Here is a 22,870-nt window from a genome sequence, read left to right on the forward strand (position 1 = left end):
GGTCAGCAGGGCTTTGTTCCAGCCCTGCTCTGAGACATGTTACTCTGCCTATCTATCTGGACAGCAGGGCTTTGTTCCAGCCCTGCTCTGAGACATGTTACTCTGCCTATCTATCTGTTGTCCCGGGTCAGCAGGGCTTTGTTCCAGCCCTGCTCTGAGACATCAATCAATCACATTGATTTATAAAGCCCTTCTTACATCAGCTGATTTATCAAAGTGTTGTACAGAAACCCAGCCTAAAAACCCTCAAACAGCAAGCAATGCAGGTGTAGAAGCACGGTGGCTAGGAAAAATTCCCTAGAAAGGCCAAAACCTAGGAAGAAACCTAGACAGGAACCAGGCTATGTGGGGTGGCCAGTCCTCTTCTGGCTGTGCCGGGTGGAGATTATAACAGAACATGGGCAAGATGTTCAAATGTTCATAGATGACCAGCAGGGTCAAATAATAATAATCACAGTGGTTGTCGAGGGTGCAACAGGTCAGCACCTCAGGAGTAAATATCAGTTGGCTTTTAATAGCAAGATCATTCAGAGTATCTCTACTGCTCCTGCTGTCTCTAGAGAGTTGAAAACAGCAGGTTTAACACTCGTGTTCGAGCCCTGCTCTGAGACATGGAAGGAGAGACAACTAGCTAGCCACAACAAGTCTTCCAGAAGGGGATGGAGTTTGTCACCTGGACACTGATCCCAAGTCAGCTTCTACTCGTATTACTCTCTACTGTATATGGAGTTTGTCTCCTGGAAACTGGTCCCAAGTCAGCTTCTACCCTATTATTCTCTACTGTATATGGAGTTTGTCTCCTGGAAACTGGTCCCAAGTCAGCTTCTACCCTATTATTCTCTACTGTATATGTAGTTTGTCTCCTGGAAACGGATCCCAAGTCAGCTTCTACCCTATTAATCTCTACTGTATATGGAGTTTGTCTCCTGGACACTGATCCCAAGTCAGCTTATTCTCTACTGTATTATATTTGTCTTGATTTCAATTAATACATTGAGCCCTACATCCCAGTGTTCTTTCTTTGACTCCAATTAGAGCATTGAGCCCTACATCCCAGTGTTCTTTCTTTGACTCCAATTAATGCATTGAGCCCTACATCCCAGTGTTCTTTATTTGACTCCAATTAAAGCATTGAGCACTATATCCCAGTGTTCTTTATTTGATTCCAATTAAAGCATTGAGCACTATATCCCAGTGTTCTTTCTTTGATTCCAATTAGAGCATTGAGCTCTACATCCCAGTGTTCTTTCTTTGACTCCAATTAGAGCATTGAGCCCTACATCCCAGTGTTCTTTCTTTGACTCCAATTAAAGCATTGAGCCCTACATCCCAGTGTTCTTTCTTTGATTTCAATTAAAGCATTGAGCCCTACATCCCAGTGTTCTTTCTTTGATTTCAATTAATACATTGAGCCCTACATCCCAGTGTTCTTTCTTTGATTCCAATTAGAGCATTGAGCCCTACATCCCAGTGTTCTTTCTTTGATTCCAATTAGAGCATTGAGCCCTACATCCCAGTGTTCTTTCTTTGATTCCAATTAGAGCATTGAGCCCTACTTCCCAGTGTTCTTTCTTTGATTCCAATTAGAGCATTGAGCCCTACTTCCCAGTGTTCTTTCTTTGACTCCAATTAAAGCATTGAGCCCTACATCGCCTCCCGTAGTGATAGAGTGGTGTTGAGTCGCCCCCTATCTGCCGTCCGGAGTAGTGCTGCAGCAGTCTTAGACCAGACCAAGACAGTATGTAGCTGACATGGAACAGCCCACTACAACTACAGCTCAACTCCGTGTGGGCCACGACAAGGCCAAATGCATTTATATAGCTTCCAAAATATATATTTTTTTTTCAGCGGTAAGTGCCAATATGGAGGCTCAGTGGCTTCAAAACAGCACCCCCTGTTAGTCACCTAGTGTATATATAAATCACTGGGCCAAACTCTCGCTCCCACTCTTGCCTTTTTGTCAGTGTTCTCAAGTTCAGAAATCCCCTGGGAATCCTCCCAATCTACATCGAGGCAACATTTGCTTTTATTTTACTGAAGTTTGTTTGTTAGGCTAAACTTTAGTCGAGATACGCGGACGGTGATATCGTTTTATACTGAGTTGAACGCTTGTTGGGCGACTTTAGTCTCGGTGGTGGTTGTGTTGTTTTTCCCCTGTTGTCCACTTCGCTGGTTCTTTATTTGAGAAGAGAACACATCCAACTCTAAACCAAAATGGACACGGGAGTATCTCCAGCTCGCGCAACTCTGCGGGTCGGCGCATAACGGATACATAAACAGGATCTATTTTAATGGACGACAAAATCTTCTTTTTTTCATTTTGATAATCCTAACCACTTAAACTTTTAGGCTAATATAAATGTATTAAAGCGGAGTGGAGTGGATTATCTCGTATCATGTCAAGGATTTGGATATCGAAATAGCCTAATTTATATCAGTCGGATAACCCTGCTACTACTAACATGGTATAATCGAACCGTAGCCTATTGAATGGGAGTGTAGACTGGACTCTTCTCGTATTATGAAACGGTTCTGCTGAAGTTTGGTGGGTTGGTTTGTTAAACACGGACCATGTCGGGAGTTGTGCGGAGCCTGAGCCGCTGCCTGCTGCCGGCCGAGGCCACCCGAGAGGCGGGCGGCAGCAAGGACAGGATCCGGGAAAGGGACGCGGTGCAGGAGCGAGAGGCTCGGCGGAGGAGCCGGGAGATTGATGCCATGCTTGCACGAGAGAGGCGTGCTGTGAGGCGGCTCGTGAAGATCCTTCTCCTCGGTGCTGGAGAGAGCGGCAAATCGACCTTCCTCAAACAGATGAGGATTATTAATGGGAAAGAGTTCGACAAGAAAGCTCTACTCGACTTCCGGGACACAATCTTTGAGAATATCATAAAGGTAGCCAAAATAAATACTTTTAGATAAGAGTTGTGACTCATGCAGTGAACAGGCCTATGTTATTGTAGCATGGCATTTCTCCAAGAGAAAACAACGTTATTCAATCAATTCCCCGCGCACGGTATTGACGCGCATTAGGCAGAGGCCCATCCTAGTTAGTTCAATTCAAAAGCTCAAGTTCTGAGTGTTGATCTCATTGACACTGGATATTAGGTCCAAGTCAGCGTATTCTCTACTGTATATGTAGTTTGTCTCCTGGAAACGGATCCCAAGTCAGCTTCTACCCTATTATTCTCTACTGTATATGTAGTTTGTCTCCTGGAAACTGGTCCCAAGTCAGCTTCTACTCTATTATTCTCTACTGTATATGTAGTTTGTCTCCTGGACACTGATCCCAAGTCAGCTCCTACCCTATTATTCTCTACTGTATATGTAGTTTGTCTCCTGGACACTGATCCCAAGTCAGCTTCTACCCTATTATTCTCTACTGTATATGTAGTTTGTCTCCTGGAAACTGGTCCCAAGTCAGCCTCTACTCTCATTGACAAAACATTGGATATTATGTCCGTTTGTGCATTTCCCTCTCTATAGAATGGGTAGGACTGGGGCAGGGAAAACGGGTCCTAGATCAGTGGTGGCAGACGTTCACACTAAGTAAAACTGGTTCTAAGTAAAACTGGTTCTAGATCAGTGGTGTCAGACGTTCACACTAAGTAAAACTGGTTCTAAGTAAAACTGGTTCTAGATCAGTGGTGTCAGACGTTCACACTAAGTAAAACTGGTTCTAAGTAAAACTGGTTCTAGATCAGTGGTGTCAGACGTTCACTCTAAGTAAAACTGGTTCTAAGTAAAACTGGTTCTAGATCAGTGGTGTCAGACGTTCACACTAAGTAAAACTGGTTCTAAGTAAAACTGGTTCTAGATCAGTGGTGTCAGACGTTCACTCTAAGTAAAACTGGTTCTAAGTAAAACTGGTTCTAGATCAGTGGTGTCAGACATACACACTAAGTAAACTGGTTCTAAGTAAAACTGGTTCTAGATCAGTGGTGCCAGACGTTCACACTATGTAAACTGGTTCTAAGTAAAACTGGTTCTAGATCAGCGGTGTCAGACGTACACACAAAGTAAAACTGGTTCTAGATCAGTGGTGTCAGACGTTCACACTAAGTAAAACTGGTTCTAAGTCAAACTGGTTCTAGATCAGTGGTGCCAGACGTTCACACAAAGTAAAAGTGGTTCTAGATCAGTGGTGTCAGACGTACACACTAAGTAAAAGTGGTTCTAGATCAGTGGTGTCAGACGTACACACAAAGTAAAACTGGTTCTAGATCAGCGGTGTCAGACGTACACACAAAGTAAAACTGGTTCTAGATCAGTGGTGTCAGACGTTCACACTAAGTAAAAACTGGTTCTAGATCAGTGGTTAGGTTTGTATCTAACGGATCAGTGGTCCCATGCAGACCAGACGTACACTTTGTACCTAACTAAAACACATGAACTATGACGCAGTGTGACTCACGTCTGGCTCTCGTGCCGCGTTCACACGCTGGTCAGAACTCGGGATTTATCGACTTTCTAAGCAAGTCTGAAATGTCAAGAGTTTCCTAGTTCTGACCAGCGTGTGAACGCGGCATCAGCCGGCAGACTTAGATGTGTATGTGCGCCCGAACACGCATGAGTGAGTGTGTGTGTGTGTCACTGCAGTGAGGAAGTGACTACTAGTTTCTCTCTTTCTCTGATACACACACACACACACACACACACACACACACACACACAGAGATAGATGGAAAAGTTTCCAATTGTCATACTTTGTGTTTGAATTGTTTATGTACAGAGAGCCACTCCAACCCTCAGACATCAGTTACACATGAAGCATCCGTAGCACGCGCTCCAGCAGGTGTATCTCACTGATCATCCCTAAAGCCAACACCTCATTTGGCCGCCTTTCCTTCCAGTTCTCTGCTGCCTGTGACTGGAACAAATTCCAAAAATCGCTGAAGTTGGAGACTTTCATCTCCCTCACCAACTTCAAACATCTGCTATCTGAGCAGCTAACCGATCGCTGCAGCTGTACATAGTCTATCAGTAAATAGCTCACCCATTTTTACCTACCTCATCCCCATACTGTTTTTATTTATTTACTTTTCTGCTCTTTTGCACACCAATATCTCTACCTGTACATGACCATCTGATCATTTATCACTCCAGTGTTAATCTGCAAAATTGTAATTATTCGCCTACCTCCTCATGCCTTTTGCACACAATGTATATAGACTCCCCTTTTTTTTCTTCCTTTTGTGTTATTGACTTGTTAATTGTTTACTCCATGTGTAACTCTGTGTTGTCTGCTCACACTGCTATGCTTTATCTTGGCCAGGTCGCAGTTGCAAATGAGAACTTGTTCTCAACTAGCCTACCTGGTTAAATAAAGGTGAAATAAAAAAAAAGTGAATCTGCCAGAAAGGCTAGTAGGGTGAGGGATCTGTCCTCCAGATCAGAGGCTAGTAGGGATGACCAGGGATGTTCGCTGTTTAGTGAGTCCTCCAGATCAGAGGCAGTAGATGACCAGGGATGTTCTCTGTTTAGTGAGTCCTCCAGATCAGAGGCAGTAGGGATGACCAGGGATGTTCTCTGTGTAGTGAGTCCTCCAGATCAGAGGCAGTAGGGATGACCAGGGATGTTCTCTGTTTAGTGAGTCCTCCAGATCAGAGGCAGTAGGGATGACCAGGGATGTTCTCTGTGTAGTGAGTCCTCCAGATCAGAGGCAGTAGGGATGACCAGGGATGTTCTCTGTTTAGTGAGTCCTCCAGATCAGAGGCAGTAGGGATGACCAGGGATGTTCTCTGTTTAGTGAGTCCTCCAGATCAGAGGCAGTAGGGATGACTAAGCATTGGAAAATAATTTTGGGTGTCGGAAAATGAATGGAATAAAACATAAATTATTTTCTTTAGGAATGTAGTGAAGTAAAAAATAGTAGAGTACAGATACCGCCCCAAAAAATGACTTAAGTAGTACTTTGAAGTATTTTTACTGAAGTACTTTACGCCACACACACACACACACACACACACACACACACACACACACACACACACATACACACACAATTTATAAAGAGACTTCTAACAACATCATATATATTTTTTAAAGCTACTGTTTAATTACTGGGGTCTTAATGAAACACATGTGTCTGACACACACACACACACACACACACACACACACACACACACGGTCAGACTGTATGTCTGTTGGTGAAGAGAGAGAGAGAGAGAGAGACAGAGAGAAGGGGTCTATATGATTTAACCCATTATCTGGATCTTCTGGGTTTAGCTTGAGAAGCTTCTGTTGTCCCCAATGTTCCCTTTAAGCTGCGCACATCCGCAGCCACGCGCAGAGAAGCACGAGATTTAGGTAACACTATCAACATTCTAGAGTTTTCCCCTTTAGGTAACACTATCAACATTCTAGAGTTTTCCCCTTTAGGTAAAACTATCAACATTCTAGAGTTTCCCCCCTTTAGGTAAAACTATCAACATTCTAGAGTTTCCCCCCTTTAGGTAACACTATCAACATTCTAGAGTTTCCCCCCTTTAGGTAACACTATCAACATTCTAGAGTTTTCCCCTTTAGGTAAAACTATCAACATTCTAGAGTTTCCCCCCTTTAGGTAAAACTATCAACATTCTAGAGTTTTCCCCTTTAAGTAAAACTATCAACGTTCTAGAGTTTCCCTCCTTTAGGTAACACTATCAACGTTCTAGAGTTTTCCCCCTTTAAGTAACACTATCAACATTCTAGAGTTTTCCCCTTTAGGTAACACTATCAACGTTCTAGAGTTTCCCCCCTTTAGGTAAAACTATCAACATTCTAGAGTTTCCCCCCTTTAGGTAACACTATCAACGTTCTAGAGTTTCCCCCCTTTAGGTAACACTATCAAAGTTCTAGAGTTTTCCCCTTTGGGTAGCACTATCAACGTTCTAGAGTTTTCCCCCTTTAGGTAACACTATCAAAGTTCTAGAGTTTCCCCCTCTAGGTAACACTATCAACTTTCTAGAGTTTTCCTTTAGGTAACACTATCAACGTTCTAGAGTTTTCCCCTTTCGGTAACACTATCAACGTTCTAGAGTTTTCCCCTTTCGGTAACACTATCAACATTCTAGAGTTTTCCCCTTTAGGTAACACTATCAATGTTCTAGAGTTTTCCCCTTTAGGTAACACTATCAACGTTCTAGAGTTTTCCCCTTTCGGTAACACTATCAACGTTCTAGAGTTTTCCCCTTTCGGTAACACTATCAACGTTCTAGACGGTAACACTATCAACGTTCTAGAGTTTTCCCCTTTCGGTAACTGTCACGCCTTGGTCTTAGTATTTTGTGTTTTCTTTAATTGTTTGTTCAGGCCAGGGTGTGACATGGGTTTATTGTGTTGTGGTGTGTTTTGTATTGGGGTTTAGTAGGTATTGGGATTGCGGCTGAGTAGGGGTGTCTAGAGTAGGCTTGGCTGCCTGAGGCGGTTCTCAATCAGAGTCAGATGATTCTCGTTGTCTCTGATTGGGAACCATATTTAGGTAGCCTGGGTTTCACTGTGTGGTCGTGGGTGATTGTTTCTGTCTTAGTGTTTGCATCAGATAGGGCTGTTTCAGTTTTTGTTACGTTTGTTGTTTTGTAGTGTATTGTATTGATTCGTGTTACGTTTGTTTGATTAAACATGGATCGCAATCTACACGCTGCGTTTTGGTCCGACTCTCCTTCACCACACCTAGAAAGCCGTTACAGTAACACTATCAATGTTCTAGAGTTTTCCCCTTTAGCTAACACTATCAACGTTCTAGAGTTTTCCCCTTTTGGTAACACTATCAACGTTTCCCTTTACTGTGGGAATTGCGATCGAATCAACTCAATATTAGCCACTTTTAATGCAACATCCCAAAAGAAAACAATCTATGCAAGACTTTTGTTGTACGCAGAACGCATTGGAGAAGGATTATATTGCATTGAAATGCACCACTCTACACAGACCTGTGCGACATAACCAATCAGAGCTGCAGTAGGCCTATATGCAAATAGGCCATTGCCATATATGGATCTGTGCCATTCACTTTGAACTGGACTGTGTTTACAGCATGAGCATTTGCGAGTAGATGCGCTTGTTTTGAGTTCAAAGTGAGAGCTGCATGTAGCCACATGGGTACACTGTAACACTGGTTGTAGATAGATACACTGTACTACTGGTTGTAGATAGATACACTGTAACACTGGTTGTAGATAGATACACTGTAACACTGGTTGTAGATAGATACACTGTAACACTGTAATACTGGTTGTAGATAGATACACTGTAACACTGGTTGTAGATAGATACACTGTAACACTGGTTGTAGATAGATACACTGTAACACTGGTTGTAGATAGATACACTGTAACACTGTAACACTGGTTGTAGATAGATACACTGTAACACTGGTTGTAGATAGATACACTGTAACACTGGTTGTAGATAGATACACTGTAACACTGTAACACTGGTTGTAGATAGATACACTGTAACACTGGTTGTAGATAGATACACTGTAACACTGGTTGTAGATAGATACACTGTAATACTGGTTGTAGATAGATACACTTTAACACTGGTTGTAGATAGATGCACTGTAACACTGTAATACTGGTTGTAGATAGATACACTGTAACACTGGTTGTAGATAGATACACTGTAACACTGGTTGTAGATAGATACACTGTAACACTGGTTGTAGATAGATACACTGTAATACTGGTTGTAGATAGATACACCGTAACACTGTAACACTGTAATACTGGTTGTAGATAGATGCACTGTAACACTGGTTGTAGATAGATACACTGTAATACTGGTTGTAGATAGATAGATAACACTGTAATACTGGTTGTAGATAGATAGATAACACTGTAATACTGGTTGTAGATAGATACACTGTAACACTGGTTGTAGATAGATACACTGTAACACTGTAACACTGGTTGTAGATAGATACACTGTAACACTGGTTGTAGATAGATACACTGTAATACTGGTTGTAGATAGATACACTGTAACACTGGTTGTAGATAGATACACTGTACTACTGGTTGTAGATAGATACACTGTAACACTGGTTGTAGAACACTGTAATACTGGTTGTAGATAGATACACTGTAACACTGTAACACTGGTTGTAGATAGATACACTGTAACACTGGTTGTAGATATATACACTGTAATACTGGTTGTAGATAGATACACTGTACTACTGGTTGTAGATAGATACACTGTAACACTGGTTGTAGATAGATACACTGTAATACTGGTTGTAGATAGATACACTGTAATACTGGTTGTAGATAGATACACTGTAATATTGGTTGTAGATAGATACACTGTAACACTGTAACACTGGTTGTAGATAGATACACTGTAATACTGGTTGTAGATAGATAGATAACACTGTAATACTGGTTGTAGATAGATAGATAACACTGTAATACTGGTTGTAGATAGATACACTGTAACACTGTAACACTGGTTGTAGATAGATACACTGTAACACTGGTTGTAGATAGATACACTGTAACACTGTAACACTGGTTGTAGATAGATACACTGTAACACTGGTTGTAGATAGATACACTGTAACACTGGTTGTAGATAGATACACTGTAATACTGGTTGTAGATAGATACACTGTAACACTGGTTGTAGATAGATACACTGTAACACTGGTTGTAGATAGATACACTGTAACACTGGTTGTAGATAGATACACTGTAACACTGTAATACTGGTTGTAGATAGATACACTGTAACACTGTAATACTGGTTGTAGATAGATACACTGTAATACTGGTTGTAGATAGATACACTGTAATACTGGTTGTAGATAGATACACTGTAACACTGGTTGTAGATAGATACACTGTAACACTGGTTGTAGATAGATACACTGTAACACTGTAATACTGGTTGTAGATAGATACACTGTAACACTGGTTGTAGATAGATACACTGTAACACTGTAATACTGGTTGTAGATAGATACACTGTAACACTGGTTGTAGATAGATACACTGTAACACTGTAATACTGGTTGTAGATAGATACACTGTAACACTGGTTTGATAGAACACTGCAATACTGGTTGTAGATAGATACACTGTAATACTGGTTGTAGATAGATACACTGTAATACTGGTTGTAGATAGATACACTGTAATACTGGTTGTAGATAGATACACTGTAATACTGGTTGTAGATAGATACACTGTAATACTGGTTGTAGATAGATACACTGTAATACTGGTTGTAGATAGATACACTGTAATACTGGTTGTAGATAGATACACTGTAACACTGGTTGTAGATAGATACACTGTAATACTGGTTGTAGATAGATACACTGTAACACTGTAATACTGGTTGTAGATAGATACACTGTAATACTGGTTGTAGATAGATACACTGTAACACTGGTTGTAGATAGATACACTGTAACACTGGTTGTAGATAGATACACTGTAACACTGTAATACTGGTTGTAGATAGATACACTGTAATACTGGTTGTAGATAGATACACTGTAATACTGGTTGTAGATAGATACACTGTAACACTGGTTGTAGATAGATACACTGTAACACTGTAATACTGGTTGTAGATAGATACACTGTAACACTGGTTGTAGATAGATACACTGTAACACTGGTTGTAGATAGATACACTGTAATACTGGTTGTAGATAGATACACTGTAATACTGGTTGTAGATAGATACACTGTAACACTGGTTGTAGATAGATACACTGTAACACTGTAATACTGGTTGTAGATAGATACACTGTAATACTGGTTGTAGATAGATACACTGTAATACTGGTTGTAGATAGATACACTGTAACACTGGTTGTAGATAGATACACTGTAACACTGGTTGTAGATAGATACACTGTAACACTGTAACACTGGTTGTAGATAGATACACAGTAACACTGGTTGTAGATAGATACACTGTAACACTGGTTGTAGATAGATACACTGTAATACTGGTTGTAGATAGATACACTGTAATACTGGTTGTAGATAGATACACTGTAATACTGGTTGTAGATAGATACACTGTAACACTGTAACACTGGTTGTAGATAGATACACTGTAACACTGGTTGTAGATACATACACTGTAATACTGGTTGTAGATAGATACACTGTAACACTGTAACACTGGTTGTAGATAGATACACTGTAACACTGTAATACTGGTTGTAGATAGATACACTGTAACACTGTAACACTGGTTGTAGATAGATACACTGTAATACTGGTTGTAGATAGATACACTGTAATATTGGTTGTAGATAGATACACTGTAATACTGGTTGTAGATAGATACACTGTAATACTGGTTGTAGATAGATACACTGTAACACTGGTTGTAGATAGATACACTGTAACACTGGTTGTAGATAGATACACTGTAACACTGGTTGTAGATAGATACACTGTAATACTGGTTGTAGATATATACACTGTAACACTGGTTGTAGATAGATACACTGTAACACTGTAATACTGGTTGTAGATAAATACACTGTAATACTGGTTGTAGATAGATACACTGTAACACTGTAATACTGGTTGTAGATATATACACTGTAATACTGGTTGTAGATAGATACACTGTAACACTGGTTGTAGATAGATACACTGTAATACTGGTTGTAGATAGATACACTGTAACACTGGTTGTAGATAGATACACTGTAATACTGGTTGTAGATAGATACACTGTAACACTGTAATACTGGTTGTAGATAGATACACTGTAACACTGGTTGTAGATAGATACACTGTAATACTGTAACACTGGTTGTAGATAGATACACTGTAACACTGTAATACTGGTTGTAGATAGATACACTGTAACACTGGTTGTAGATAGATACACTGTAATACTGGTTGTAGATAGATACACTGTAATACTGGTTGTAGATAGATACACTGTAATACTGGTTGTAGATAGATACACTGTAATACTGGTTGTAGATAGATACACTGTAACACTGGTTGTAGATAGATACACTGTAACACTGGTTGTAGATAGATACAATGTAACACTGTAATACTGGTTGTAGATAGATACACTGTAACACTGTAACACTGGTTGTAGATAGATACACTATAATACTGGTTGTAGATAGATACACTGTAATACTGGTTGTAGATAGATACACTGTAACACTGTAATACTGGTTGTAGATAGATACACTGTAACACTGGTTGTAGATAGATACACTGTAACACTGGTTGTAGATAGATACACTGTAATACTGGTTGTAGATAGATACACTGTAATACTGGTTGTAGATAGATACACTGTAATACTGGTTGTAGATAGATACACTGTAATACTGGTTGTAGATAGATACACTGTAACACTGGTTGTAGATAGATACACTGTAATACTGGTTGTAGATAGATACACTGTAACACTGTAACACTGGTTGTAGATAGATACACTGTAACACTGGTTGTAGATAGATAAACTGTAACACTGTAACACTGGTTGTAGATAGATACACTGTAATACTGGTTGTAGATAGATACACTGTAATACTGGTTGTAGATAGATACACTGTAATACTGGTTGTAGATAGATACACTGTAATACTGGTTGTAGATAGATACACTGTAACACTATACCACTGGTTGTAGATAGATACACTGTAATACTGGTTGTAGATAGATACACTGTAACACTGTAACACTGGTTGTAGATAGATACACTGTAACACTGTAACACTGGTTGTAGATAGATACACTGTAATACTGGTTGTAGATAGATACACTGTAACACTGGTTGTAGATAGATACACTGTAATACTGGTTGTAGATAGATACACTGTAACACTGGTTGTAGATAGATACACTGTAATACTGGTTGTAGATAGATAAGATAACACTGTAACACTGGTTGTAGATAGATACACTGTAACACTGGTTGTAGATAGATACACTGTAACACTGGTTGTAGATAGATACACTGTAACACTGGTTGTAGATAGATACACTGTAACACTGTAACACTGGTTGTAGATAGATACACTGTAATACTGGTTGTAGATAGATACACTGTAACACTGGTTGTAGATAGATACACTGTAATACTGGTTGTAGATAGATAAACTGTAACACTGGTTGTAGATAGATACACTGTAATACTGTAACACTGGTTGTAGATAGATACACTGTAACACTGTAATACTGGTTGTAGATAGATACACTGTAATACTGGTTGTAGATAGATACACTGTAACACTGTAACACTGGTTGTAGATAGATACACTGTAACACTGGTTGTAGATAGATACACTGTAACACTGTAACACTGGTTGTAGATAGATACACTGTAACACTGTAACACTGGTTGTAGATAGATACACTGTAATACTGGTTGTAGATAGATACACTGTAACACTGGTTGTAGATAGATACACTGTAATACTGGTTGTAGATAGATACACTGTAATACTGGTTGTAGATAGATACACTGTAATACTGGTTGTAGATAGATACACTGTAATACTGGTTGTAGATAGATAACACTGTAATACTGGTTGTAGATAGATACACTGTAATACTGGTTGTAGATAGATACACTGTAATACTGGTTGTAGATAGATAACACTGTAATACTGGTTGTAGATGGTTGTATTGGTAGATGTATATATTAATGTATATATTGTTCTACAGGGGATGGGTGTATTGGTAGATGTATATATTAATGTATATATTGTTCAACAGGGGATGCGTGTATTGGTAGATGTATATATTAATGTATATATTGTTCTACAGGGGATGCGTGTATTGGTAGATGCACGGGACAAGCTGGGGATTCCGTGGCAGAACTCTGAAAACGAGAAGCACGGCATGTTTGTGATGTCATTTGAGGGGCGTGGTGGAGTGGCGGTAGAACCAATGGAATTCCAGCTTTATGGTCTGGCGCTGGACGCTCTGTGGAGGGATTCTGGAATACAGGACGCCTACGCACGACGCAGTGAGTTTCAACTGGTGAGTCTGACACACACACACACACACACACACACACACACACACACGCACGCCCACACACACGCACAGGGATACACACACACACACACACACACACACACACACACAGAGATACACACACACACACACACACACACAGAGATACACACACACACAGATACACACACACACGCACACACACACACACACACACAGAGACACACACACAGACACACACACACACACACACACACACACACACAGAGATACACACACACACACACACACACACACACACACACACACACACACACACACACACAGAGATACACACACACACACACACACACACAGCTACACACACACAGCTACACAAACACACAGCTACACACACACACGCGACAGCCGTGTCTGAGACTGAAAAATCACACACTCTCATTTGTTTGCGTCAGAGATTGACTGTGTGTGTTGTTATTATGATGTCACAGTCTCTCCCTGGTCTTCAACTCCAGATAAGTTAGAGCTGCATTCAACGTTCAAAACAGTTCGTTGTTTACAAACTGAGAACACGCTTTGACAAAACAAAGATTCTAGAACCTAAAAGGATTCTTTGACTGTCCCCATAGGAGAACCCTTTGATGAACCCTTTTAGGTTCCAAGTAGTAGAACCCCTCCACAGAACGTTCTACCTGGAACCAAAAAGGGTTCTCCCTTGGAGATAGCCCGAAGAACCCTTTTGGAACCTTTTTTTAAAGAGTGTGTAGTGTGTAGAGCGTGTAGTGTGTAGAGTGTGTAGTGTGTAGTGTAGAGTGTGTAGTGTGTAGTGTGTAGAGTGTGTAGTGTGTAGAGTGTGTAGAGTGTGTAGTGTGTGTAGAGTGTGTAGAGTGTGTAGTGTGTGTAGTGTGTGTAGTGTGTGTGTGTAGAGTGTGTAGTGTGTAGTGTGTGTAGTGTGTAGTGTGTAGAGTGTGTAGTGTGTAGTGTGTGTAGTGTGTGTAGTGTGTAGTGTAGAGTGTGTAGTGTGTAGTGTAGTGTGTAGAGTGTGTGTAGTGTGTGTAGAGTGTGTAGAGTGTGTAGTGTAGTGTGTGTAGTGTGTAGTGTGTAGTGTAGAGTGTGTAGTGTAGAGTGTGTAGAGTGTGTAGTGTAGAGTGTGTAGAGTGTGTAGTGTGTAGTGTGTAGAGTATGTAGTGTGTAGTGTGTAGTGTAGTGTGTAGAGTATGTAGTGTGTAGAGTGTGTAGTCTGTGAAGTGTAGTGTGTTTAGTGTGTGTAGAGTGTGTAGTGTAGTGTGCAGTGTGTGTAGAGTGTGTGTGTAAGTTTGTATGTTGCTAGGTGACAACAAGGCTGTCAAGGCTGACTAGACTGTCAATTATTAATTTATCATTAACTTATCATTAATTTATCACTGTCTTACATTTTTTTAAATCACTCATGGTTGTTTGTGTTACGATTGTGCGATGTCAACCTTCGTCCTATCAAGAATATGTACCCATAAAACACTGTGCTATACTGGCCCTATTGGCCACGCCGCTCCTGGACCAATCAGGACGAAGCCTGGGTAGAAGCTATATAATCAGATAGTATTGTTTATAGCCTGGGTAGAAGCTATATAATCAGATAGTATTGTTTATAGCCTGGGTAGAAGCTATATAATCAGATAGTATTGTTTATAGCCTGGGTAGAAGCTATATAATCAGATAGTATTGTTTATAGCCTGGGTAGAAGCTATATAATCAGATAGTATTGTTTAAAGCCTGGGTAGAGGCTATATAATCAGATAGTATTGTTTATAGCCTGGGTAGAAGCTATATAATCAGATAGTATTGTTTATAGCCTGGGTAGAAGCTATATAATCAGATAGTATTGTTTAAAGCCTGGGTAGAGGCTATATAATCAGATAGTATTGTTTAAAGCCTGGGTAGAGGCTATATAATCAGATAGTATTGTTTATAGCCTGGGTAGAGGCTATATAATCAGATAGTATTGTTTAAAGCTGTGCTATAGTTGTTCATTCTTGTTATTTTTGAAAAGCCCCAACAACTTTAGGACAACACCTTTGTAGACTAGAATATTTGGGAAATTAGCTACTGTTCATAACCTTAACTTGCCTTAAAATCTTTTATGACAGGCCGGTAAGAGGAATGGGGATAGGTTATTGGACATTTGGTTTTAGACCTTGCATAGAGAGATCTTCCCAGCCCGCATGGGTCATATCTTTCTTAATGAGCTGTAACTTGATTAAACTAGTTTTTTTCAAAAGGCTAGATATAGTTGGTTCTGTCATTACTAGTTGCCTGGATACCTTATGTTGTCAGGCTATTGATATAGTTGGTTCTGTCATTACTAGTCTGATATACCTTATGTTGTCAGGCTATTGATATAGTTGGTTCTGTCATTACTAGTCTGATATACCTTATGTTGTCAGGCTATTGATATAGTTGGTTCTGTCATTACTAGTCAGATATAGCTTATGTTGTCAGGCTATTGATATAGTTGGTTCTGTCATTACTAGTTGCCTGGATACCTTACGTTGTCAGGCTATTGACATAGTTGGTTCTGTCATTATTAGTTCCCTGGATACCTTACGTTGTCAGGCTATTGATATAGTTGGTTCTGTCATTACTAGTTCCCTGGATACCTTACGTTGTCAGGCTATTGATATAGTTGGTTCTGTCATTATTAGTTCCCTGGATACCTTATGTTGTCAGGCTATTGATGTAGTTGGTTCTGTCATTATTAGTTCCCTGGATACCTTACGTTGTCAGGCTATTGATATAGTTGGTTCTGTCATTATTAGTCCCCCAGATACCTTACGTTGTCAGGCTATTGATGTAGTTGGTTCTGTCATTATTAGTTCCTGGATACCTTACGTTGTCAGGCTATTGATGTAATTGGTTCTGTCATTATTAGTCCTGTGGATACCTTACGTTGTCAGGATACCTGCTGTCCTGCTGTCCTGCTGTGTGCTGTCCTACTGTCCTACTGTGTGCTGTCCTGCTGTGTACTGTCCTGCTGTCCTACTGTCCTGCTGTGTACTGTCCTGCTGTCCTGATGTGTGCTGTCCTGCTGTGTTCTGTCCTACTGTGTACTGTCCTGCTGTCCTGCTGTGTGCTGTCCTGCTGTGTACTGTCCTGCTGTGTACTGTCCTGCTGTCCTGCTGTGTGCTGTCCTGCTGTGTTCTGTCCTGCTGTCCTGCTGTGTGCTGTCCTGCTGTCCTACTGTGTGCTGTCCTGCTGTGTACTGTCCTGCTGTCCTACTGTGTACTGTCCTGCTGTGTACTGTCCTGCTGTGTACTGTCCTGCTGTGTACTGTCCTGCTGTCCTGCTGTGTGCTGTCCTGCTGTGTTCTGTCCTGCTGTCCTGCTGTGTACTGTCCTGCTGTGTGCTGTCCTGCTGTGTTCTGTCCTGCTGTCCTGCTGTGTACTGTCCTGCTGTCCTGCTGTGTACTGTCCTGCTGTCCTGCTGTGTGCTGTGTACTGTCTTGCTGTGTGCTGTGTTCTGTCCTGCTGTGTGCTGTCCTGCTGTGTTCTGTCCTGCTGTGTTCTGTCCTGCTGTGTGCTGTCCTGCTGTGTACTGTCCTGCTGTCCTGCTGTGTACTGTCCTGCTGTGTGCTGTCCTGCTGTGTTCTGTCCTGCTGTCCTGCTGTGTGCTGTCCTGCTGTGTACTGTCCTGCTGTGTTCTGTCCTGCTGTGTTCTGTCCTGCTGTGTTCTGTCCTACTGTGTACTGTCCTGCTGTCCTGCTGTGTGCTGTCCTGCTGTATTCTGTCCTGCTGTGTGCTGTCCTGCTGTGTACTGTCCTGCTGTGTGCTGTCCTACTGTGTTCTGTCCTGCTGTGTGCTGTCCTACTGTGTACTGTCCTGCTGTCCTGCTGTGTGCTGTCCTGCTGTGTACTGTCCTGCTGTGTACTGTCCTGCTGTGTGCTGTCCTGCTGTGTACTGTCCTGCTGTGCTGTGTACTGTCCTGCTGTCCTGCTGTGTACTGTCCTGTTGTCCTGCTGTGTACTGTCCTGCTGTGTACTGTCCTGCTGTGTACTGTCCTGCTGTGTGCTGTCCTGCGGTGTGCTGTCCTGCTGTGTACTGTCCTGCTGTATTCTGTCCTGCTGTCCTGCTGTGTGTTGTCCTGCTGTGTACTGTCCTGCTGTGTGCTGTCCTGCTGTGTACTGTCCTGCTGTCCTACTGTGTACTGTCCTGCTGTGTGCTGTCCTGCTGTGTACTGTCCTGCTGTGTGCTGTCCTGCTGTGTACTGTCCTGCTGTCCTGCTGTGTACTGTCCTGCTGTGTACTGTCCTGCTGTGTGCTGTCCTGCTGTGTACTGTCCTGCTGTCCTGCTGTGTACTGTCCTACTGTGTGCTGTCCTGCTGTGTGCTGTCCTGCTGTGTACTGTCCTGCTGTCCTACTGTGTGCTGTCCTGCTCTGTGCTGTCCTGCTGTGTACTGTCCTGCTGTCCTACTGTGTGCTGTCCTGCTGTGTACTGTCCTGCTGTCCTACTGTGTGCTGTCCTGCTGTGTGCTGTCCTGCTGTGTACTGTCCTGCTGTCCTACTTTGTGCTGTCCTGCTGTGTTCTGTCCTGCTGTCCTGCTGTGTGCTGTCCTGCTGTGTGCTGTCCTGCTGTGTACTGTCCTGCTGTCCTACTTTGTGCTGTCCTGCTGTGTTCTGTCCTGCTGTCCTGCTGTGTGCTGTCCTGCTGTGTGCTGTCCTGCTGTGTACTGTCCTGCTGTGTACTGTCCTGCTGTGTACTGTCATGCTGTCCTGCTGTGTACTGTAGATTCTGTCCTGCTGTCCTACTGTCCTGCTGTGTACTGTCCTGCTGTCCTACTGTGTGCTGTCCTGCTGTGTACTGTCCTGCTGTCCTACTGTGTGCTGTCCTGCTGTGTGCTGTCCTGCTGTGTACTGTCCTGCTGTCCTACTTTGTGCTGTCCTGCTGTGTTCTGTCCTGCTGTGTTCTGTCCTGCTGTCCTACTGTGTGTTGTCCTGCTGTCCTACTGTGTGCTGTCCTGCTGTGTGCTCTCCTGCTGTGTACTGTCCTGCTGTCCTACTGTGTGCTGTCCTGCTGTGTGCTGTCCTGCTGTGTACTGTCCTGCTGTCCTGCTGTGTGCTGTCCTGCTGTGTGCTGTCCTACTGTGTGCTGTCCTGCTGTGTACTGTCCTTCTGTCCTACTGTGTGCTGTCCTGCTGTCCTACTGTGTGCTGTCCTGCTGTGTGCTGTCCTGCTGTGTACTGATATGTCCTACTGTTGCTGTCCTGCTGTGTGCTGACCTGCTGTGTGCTGTCCTGCTGTGTACTGTCCTGCTGTGTGCTGTCCTGCTGTGTACTGTCCTGCTGTCCTACTTTGTGCTGTCCTGCTGTGTTCTTTCCTGCTGTGTACTGTCCTGCTGTCCTACTGTGTGCTGTCCTGCTGTGTGCTGTCCTGCTGTCTGCTGTCCTGCTGTGTGCTGTCCTGCTGTGTACTGTCCTGCTGTGTACTGTCCTGCTGTGTGCTGTGTTCTGTCTTGCTGTGTACTGTCCTGCTGTGTGCTGTCCTGCTGTGTGCTGTGTTCTGTCCTGCTGTGTACTGTCCTGCTGTGTGCTGTCCTGCTGTGTGCTGTGTTCTGTCCTGCTGTGTGCTGTGTTCTGTCCTGCTGTGTACTGTGTACTGTCCTGCTGTGCTGTGTGCTCTCCTGCTGTCCTGCTGTGCTGTGTGCTGTCCTGCTGTGTACTGTCCTGCTGTGTTCTGTCCTGCTGTCCTGCTGTGTGCTGTCCTGCTGTGTTCTGTCCTGCTGTCCTGCTGTGTGCTGTCCTGCTGTGTGCTGTGTTCTGTCCTGCTGTGTGCTGTGTTCTGTCCTGCTGTCCTGCTGTGTACTGTCCTGCTGTGTTCTGTCCTGCTGTCCTGCTGTGTGCTGTCCTGCTGTGTGCTGTGTTCTGTCCTGCTGTCCTGCTGTGTGCTGTCCTGCTGTGTGCTGTCCTGCTGTCCTGCTGTCCTGCTGTGTACTGTCCTGCTGTCCTGCTGTGTTCTGTCCTGCTGTGTTCTGTCTGCTGTCCTGCTGTGTACTGTCCTGCTGTGTACTGTCCTGCTGTCCTGCTGTGTGCTGTCCTGTGTGCTGTCCTTCTGTGCTGTCCTGCTGTGTACTGTCCTGCTGTGTTCTGTCCTGCTGTCCTGCTGTGTTGCTGTCCTGCTGCTGTGTTCTGTCCTGCTGTGTACTGTCCTGCTGTGTGCTGTCCTGCTGTGTACTGTCCTGCTGTGTACTGTCCCTGTCCTGCTGTGTTCTGTCCTGCTGTGTACTGTCCTGCTGTGTACTGTCCTGCTGTCCTACTGTCCTGCTGTCCTGCTGTGTTCTGTCCTGCTGTGTACTGTCCTGTGTACTGTCCTGCTGTGTACTGTCCTGCTGTCCTGCTGTGTACTGTCCTGCTGTGTACTGTCCTGCTGTGTTCTGTCCTGCTGTGTACTGTCCTGCTGTATACTGTCCTGCTGTCTACTGTCCTACTGTGTACTGTCCTGCTGTGTGCTGTCCTGCTGTGTGCTGTCCTGCTGTGTGTTCTGTCCTGCTGTATACTGTCCTGCTGTCCTGCTGTGTCCTGCTGTCCTGCTGTGTACTGTCCTGCTGTATACTGTCCTGCTGTCCTGCTGTGTACTGTCCTGCTGTATACTGTCCTGCTGTCCTGCTGTGTACTGTCCTGCTGTATACTGTCCTGCTGTCCTGCTGTGTTCTGTCCTGCTGTCCTGCTGTGTTCTGTCCTACTGTCCTAATGTGTGCTGTCCTGCTGTGTTCTGTCCTGCTGTCCTGCTGTGTTCTGTCCTACTGTCCTAATGTGTGCTGTCCTGCTGTGTGCTGTCCTGCTGTGTACTGTCCTACTGTGTGCTGTCCTGCTGTGTGCTGTCCTACTGTGTGCTGTCCTGCTGTGTGCTGTCCTGCTGTGTACTGTCCTGCTGTCCTACTGTGTGCTGTCCTGCTGTGTTCTGTCCTACTGTGTACTGTCCTACTGTGTACTGTCCTGCTGTCCTGCTGTGTACTGTCCTGCTGTGTACTGTCCTGCTGTATTCTGTCCTACTGTGTTCTGTCCTACTGTGTGCTGTCCTGCTGTGTGCTGTCCTGCTGTGTTCTGTCCTGCTGTGTTCTGTCCTGCTGTGTGCTGTCCTGCTGTGTGCTGTCCTGCTGTCCTGCTGTCCTGCTGTCGTGATGTGTACTGTCCTGCTGTGTGCTGTCCTGCTGTCCTGCTGTGTGCTGTTCTGCTGTCCTGCTGTCCTGCTGTGTACTGCAAACGAGGCTAATCTTGTCATTAGTCACAGTGGATAATGCTAGCATGCTAACGTGATACACAGAAGACAACTTGGTTCCTGTTCAGATAAACAGAACAAGACAGAGTGAATCCTCAGACTGCAGCTGCCTTTCAGGCTTCTCTCTTTCTCTGTGAGTATGTTTCTCTCTTCTTCCATCTCTTTCTCTCTTACTATCTTCTTTATTTTTCTTTATTTTTCTCCCTCTCGTTCTCTCTCTCACCCTCTCTCCTTTTCTCTGTCTGTCTCGCTACCCCTCTATCTTTCTCTCTGAGAGGTTTTTCTGGTTACCACAGCCCAGCTTTCCCAGGAAACTCTGGATCCCAGCCAGAGAAAAAGAGAGCGAGAGAGAGAAATAAGGTTGGGGGAGGGGATAGGGATTGAGAGAAACAGGATGACTGGGAGAAATGGAGAGAAGGGAGGAGTAGAGAGATAGAGAGAAAACAGAAACGACTGACAGCCACTCGCAGCACACACCCAGCAGCATACCACCCTGCATACCACCCTGCATACCACCCAGCAGCATACCACCCTGCATACCACCCAGCAGCATACCACCCTGCATACCACCCAGCAGCATACCACCCTGCATACCACCCAGCAGCATACCACCCTGCATACCACCCAGCAGCATACCACCCAGCAGCATAACACCCAGCAGCATACCACCCTGTAGCATACCACCCAGCAGCATACCACCCTGCATACCACCCAGCAGCATACCACCCTGCATACCACCCCATACCACCCAGCAGCATACCACCCAGCAGCATAACACCCAGCAGCATACCACCCAGCAGCATAACACCACTGTAGCATACCACCCAGCAGCATACCACACCCTGTACCATACCACCCAGCAGCATACCACCCTGCATACCACCCAGCAGCATACCACCCAGCATACCACCCAGCAGCATACCACCCTGCATACCACCCAGCAGCATACCACCCTGCATACCACCCAGCATACCACGCTGCATACCACCCAGCAGCATACCACCCTGCATACCACTGCTGGCTTGCTTCTGAAGCTAAGCAGGGTTGGTCCTGGTCAGTCCCTGGATGGGAGACCAGATGCTGCTGGAAGTGGTGTTGGAGGGCCAGTAGGAGGCACACTTTCCTCTGGTCTAAAAAAAAAAATATCCCAATGCCCCAGGGCAGTGATTGGGGAAACTGCCCTGTGTAGGGTGCCGTCTTTTGGATGGGACGTTAAACGGGTGTCCTGACTCTCTGAGGTCATTAAAGATCCCATGGCACTTATCGTAAGAGTATAGCCGGTATAACCCCGGTGTCCTGGCTAAATTCCCAATCTGGCCATCAAACCATCACGGTCACCTAATAATCCCCAGTTTACAATTGTCTCCCTCCTCTCCCCTGTAACTATTCCCCAGGTCATTGCTGCAAACAGATAAATACACAAATATATTTTTTAAACACACACACACAAGTTGGAGAACGTCACAATTGATAAGAGATTGAATCCTGTTGTGCCGGGATCCGATCGTGCCGTCGGCTATGTGCCATTTAAAGGTAATTAACGATGTAGCTGACATATGCAGCGATTACTGTTAATGCCAACGAGGGGAACATTCCCTTTAAAAGGGATAAGAAATGATCGAATCAGGCCCTTACTCTATCTTAAAGATGCATGGGCCTGTTCACTGTAGTAGGG

At 43.7% G+C, this 22,870-nt stretch overlaps 1 protein-coding gene across 1 annotated transcript; it reads left to right on the forward strand.

The window, feature by feature from the left end:
• Window positions 1–2,434: 2,434 nt before the first annotated feature.
• Window positions 2,435–13,973, forward strand: LOC135567269 (guanine nucleotide-binding protein subunit alpha-12-like; the record flags this gene model as incomplete). Its single annotated transcript, XM_065014690.1, has 2 exons — window positions 2,435–2,889; window positions 13,758–13,973. Coding segments are annotated over exons 1-2 (534 nt in total), but the record flags the coding sequence as incomplete, so codon positions are not given.
• Window positions 13,974–22,870: the final 8,897 nt, after the last annotated feature.

This window comes from Oncorhynchus nerka, unplaced genomic scaffold, assembly GCF_034236695.1.
Source record: "Oncorhynchus nerka isolate Pitt River unplaced genomic scaffold, Oner_Uvic_2.0 unplaced_scaffold_2251, whole genome shotgun sequence".
In the NCBI taxonomy this organism is placed as follows: Eukaryota; Metazoa; Chordata; class Actinopteri; order Salmoniformes; family Salmonidae; genus Oncorhynchus; species Oncorhynchus nerka.